Source organism: Limulus polyphemus, unplaced genomic scaffold (assembly GCF_000517525.1).
Source record: "Limulus polyphemus unplaced genomic scaffold, Limulus_polyphemus-2.1.2 Scaffold722, whole genome shotgun sequence".
NCBI classification, from domain to species: domain Eukaryota; kingdom Metazoa; phylum Arthropoda; class Merostomata; order Xiphosura; family Limulidae; genus Limulus; species Limulus polyphemus.
Genome location: NW_013666332.1, coordinates 231,442 through 236,146, shown reverse-complemented (window position 1 = coordinate 236,146; position 4,705 = coordinate 231,442). Strand labels below are relative to the sequence as shown.

The 4,705-nt window shown below is 31.3% G+C and overlaps 1 protein-coding gene and 1 long non-coding RNA gene across 2 annotated transcripts in view; one reads left to right on the top strand and one right to left on the bottom strand.

Moving 5' to 3' along the window:
* Positions 1–4,705, bottom strand: part of LOC106460173 (plasma membrane calcium-transporting ATPase 2-like) — a 222,671-nt gene that overhangs the window by 67,428 nt on the left and 150,538 nt on the right. Inside the window, exon 8 of the mRNA XM_022386821.1 lies at positions 2,856–3,092. Within this exon, the coding sequence (XP_022242529.1) occupies positions 2,856–3,092 (237 nt within the window). The remainder of the gene's footprint in view (positions 1–2,855; positions 3,093–4,705) is intronic.
* The window catches only part of LOC111085929, a 76,033-nt gene that overhangs the window by 66,417 nt on the left and 4,911 nt on the right, over positions 1–4,705 (top strand). The gene's annotated exons all lie outside the window — the stretch shown is intronic.

Sequence of the window (4,705 nt, the reverse complement as noted above, 5' to 3'; positions counted from 1 at the left end):
TATATATATATATATATATATATACACACACACACACATATATATACAAAATTAAGTAGGAAAGTTAAATGTTCAAAATAAGTAGTTTATGAAAATTACAGATATAAAAAAAACATATTTCATTTAATAAATTCTTACTATTTCTAAACATTCAGAGAAGCTAAATTTATAAATGTTAAGTTTTAAATGCCAAATTACTGAGACAACAAAACCAGAAGGCTTAATATCTGTGAAAAGTCTTAATAGACTGCATATTCTATATAAGAGGCATATAAAAGTAGCATTTTAAATTATATATCATGTGTTGGACAAAACATGAACTTAAAATGCTATGTTAGCACTTAATGCTTCTGTTTTGAAATCAGTAATAAACTAACTAAGAGAATGTACAAAAAAAAAGCATTTGCAGTGTATATATTTTTTTTCTTATTGCAAACATAATCTTACCAAATTCTAAAGATGCAAGACTTCAAAAGTGCAATAAATTCTCACTAATTTCATGAAGGTTACATAAGTTCCTGTGTGCTAAACACTGGGTTGTAATAATTGATACCCACAGAGGGGAATTAATGAGGAACAACTGACTCCTGTAGCTTTTTTTTTTCAGAGGTGGAGGTGGGGGGAAGAAGTTAAATTTTTATTTCTTTAGTTATGCCATGGCTATAGTTTTGATTAATAGCTTACATGACATTTATATGTATTCTGATCATCACAAGTGAAACTGAAAATCTACTTATTAATAAACATTAAAGGGGGCACACGTTGAGATCTGAAGAGTACTCCCTCATAAACTTTAAGTATGATGGGGACATCTGGTATGTACCATAACTTATTAATGTACTACTATAGTGTATATACCAAGAATAGTATTCCCATAATGCATGGTCAGTGATTGCTTAATTAAAGTAACACCAAAAAGTTGAATAATAAAGAGACAAATCAAACTCTTAAAAGAAAATTATTAAGTTCTTTATCGAGCACATTTGAACACATTAAAATATCTTTTAGGCATACACGTATTAGAATGAGTAAACTAATATCAAGCGTTAAGTGAAGATAGTCTACGTTTAAAAAGAACGGGCTCAGTATTTTGAGCAGTTCTACTACTTTTTATACTGCTACTAGTAGTCGCTTGTCCAAGTTCGCGTGAATTTTACCAATACGTCTTCATCTCTAGACATTATCTAGTAAGAAAAAATTGAAAAAGAAAAAGTTGTTATATATAATTTATGATAATAAAAGAAAGCAATCTTACCGAAGATAAAAGCAAACAAAAAGGCTCGCTTGTTTCGAACGATATTTCCGGATTGGAATTTGGAGAAGAGATGTCGCAAATAATTTTATTTTTACGACAAATCCACAACACTCAAGTAATTCAGTGAGCTAATAAACTATGAAGATATGCTTTTTCCTCTTGCCTTTTCTTTTGTGTAGATGACGTACAGTTTAAAAAAAACACACAAAAAACTAGCGGCTATATAACTACATGCAGTTGGTGCGTTTTAAAGACCACTTTTTCGAACTTTTGCGTATAAACCGCATTACTTTTTAAATCAACCGCACCAATATTTATTCGTTTGGCAAAATTGCTAAAATATCCTGAGCAATCGGGCAAAATAAAATAAAAATAAAAATGGAAATTTTGATACAAGTATATTTTATTAAAATTTACATTACGTTCAAAGATAAAAAGAAAATATTGTTGTAATGACATATCAACAACGTGTCATACGAATTGGAACACAGCGATTCCGATCTGAAGAGCATTGACGCACACCTTTATACTTTAAATTCTGCATCCAATAAAGTTTGAATTTTTATCAGTATTAATTCCTTTGGAAACTGTTTCGCATTTTCAGAAATAATATAATCGTTATTTTCCTTAGCAATGTGTACAAACTTGTAGATCTTTAAATAAAATTTTGCAAAATAATATTTAAAATAAGCTTATTCGTCGGAGATCTTTTTCCATATGAGCAATCTGTACAATTTAAATAGACGGTTGTAAGATTCTTCAATAAAAATCGTTTGTTCCGAGGTCGATTTTTACAAAAGTCTAAAGCAAAGTCATAAAATATGCCTCAAAATTTGCGACAAAAACACTTTTAGAATACATCATATTACAGGATTCTGCGTCAGCGCTTTACTCCCCACGACTAACAATACTTTACATCTTCGGCGCGTCAATCATCCAGCGGCCCCACTTTTTTTAAAACTGCTATGCTTTTGAGAACGAGCATCACTTGTGTTTGTTAACGTCTTTATCATTACTTCGTCTGCGCGAATATGTTTTTGTTTTAACTTGTGTAGTTGGGAAGACAGGCGAGACATGGATGAAGCCTAAAGTTTGCTTATAAGTTGTTTGCCCATTTTAAAGTTTCAAGTTCAAATACCAACTTTATTTGTACTTGTAAGTAGATATATTTCTCTCTTCCGTTTTTCAAAAATATCAGTATTTATAATTTTAATATTGTGAATGAAACAAAACAGATAACTGCACTGTTTTCGATTTTACGTTCCTTGAGGAAACGTTAGTCAGAATGTATGTTACTATTCAGCACTTAATTTTACGATCATATTGTTTTATTTTATTAACTGTATGTAACAATTATTCCAACGGTACTTACCGTTATATTACAGTTATTTACAAAGCTCGTATATTTTTAAAAAATAGTAATCGCAACACCTTGAGTAAATGTCAAACTTCGTACTTACTACACTACCCACAGACACTGTAATATGGCCACAAGACACCCCTTCATAAAGACATCGCTAAGGTAAATTTATGTGTCCTACAATTTCTCGTGCAAGTGAATAATAAATAATGATGAACGAAAAGTAGGAAACGAGCTTACCGTATTTAACTTGGCAAACATCGCCGACAACTATTTCGCTTACAGGTATTTGGTTGATTTCCCCTCCTCTAATCACGGAAAATTTATGTTCGTGTTCTATTCTATTCTGCAATCCTCGGAATTGTTTTTCTTTCGTGTAATCATTGAAGGCTGTCACAAGTACTACAATAATAACAGACACCAGTATAGCGGCTCCTTCTATCCATCCAGCCTCTCCTTCTCCTCCGTCAGCTGCAACTACAAAATTACATTTACACATTTCAACTTTCTCACCAAACAATCGACAAAAAAAAAAAATATTCGACATGTTTGTTTATGCATTTTTTAAACTTTATTTGACACTTTTGTAGATTGTTTCTGTTCCTAAATGGTGTAATGGACATCGCTTTGGTCTCTGTGCTAGAGCCTTCGAAATTATGGTTTTTAACTTATTGGTATCTCCTAAACACCAACAACTGGATACTTCCAGGGCTTTACAAACATGTATATCCACTAATAAGCCAACGAGAAAAAGATAATCTCACCATGAAAGGCTTAAATTGGTTAATTAAATTTACAAAAACGCATTTGGTGTTTGTATTAATATTTGTAAAATTCATAACGTTTACTTAAGGAAGATTAATTTATTAGCAAGGTTCACAAGGTGGTGCTTTAGTCTACAGGGACCTATTCCAAAATTACAATACATTGTTTGTAATTACCAAGTTAGTGATGGGAAGGTTGATGCTTTTAATAAAGAAACAAAACAAGTTAAATTGGTATGGTTAAGTAAAATTTATCCTTTAAGTCGGTATTCAAGTCCCGTGATTATGAACGGTCTATATTAACGTAATTAAAACTTTAAAATAAAATCAATATTATGCTGCTATTTTATTGAATACGCAAGATCGCACGTTTGATAGTTTTGCACGACACTGTTAGGAATGTGTATATTATTTCAAATTCTCAATACCCATTTTAGTTTTTATTTTCGCCTTTGATATGTTTATTTTGATTTCCGAAAATTTCTACACTCAGGCATGCGCATTACTGAGTATCGTTAACTAATATCGTATACATTTAAACAGCTTTTCACATATTTTAGAATTATATGGTTCATACCTAGTTTTGTTGCGTAGTGCTGTAAAATTTCGCCTCTTTTCATACATATTAGAGACCAATGTCATTAATACTCTTTGGTTTTTACTTGTTTCACTAACAGCTACTACCTTTCCCAGAATTAGTTTAGATTTTCGATGGGGATGCTGTGTATGGGCTAGGCCGCTAGAGCATCAACATCGGTTCCTAATTTTAATTCAAAGTTATTAGTACACGAGAGATTAAATCTGATAGACAGCGAGTAATTCTCCTTCCAAAACAAATTTTTGCTATTGTGACCAGATGAGCAAGACTCAAAAATAATAGAGACATGTTTAAATACAAACAAACAGTTTCAGAATTGAAATATACTGAGAACAGCATTGTAATTTGGAAGCACTTGTAGTCATAGAAATAAATTATTTATAGACAACCTGTTTAATAAAATATGTTAATAAATTGTAGAAGACATTTATATTCACGCAACAGTGTATATTTTCAACATGTCAAAACTGACCTGATGAAAACATACACTGTTGTGTGGATCCGTCTTGTTACCAATTACACGGGCCTACGATGGTTTTATTGTCTTGAAATTTTTACATGTTCTACAGTAATTCCTGTACGCTGAATCCAAAAATGATATTCATTTTTCTCTAACACGTACAGATTTTTCACAAAACGTAATAACGCAATACATAAAAGAAATGCCACAACACGTAGTTTTGAGACTAAAAGACGTAGATTTCACACAAAAAAATCAGGTTGAATGA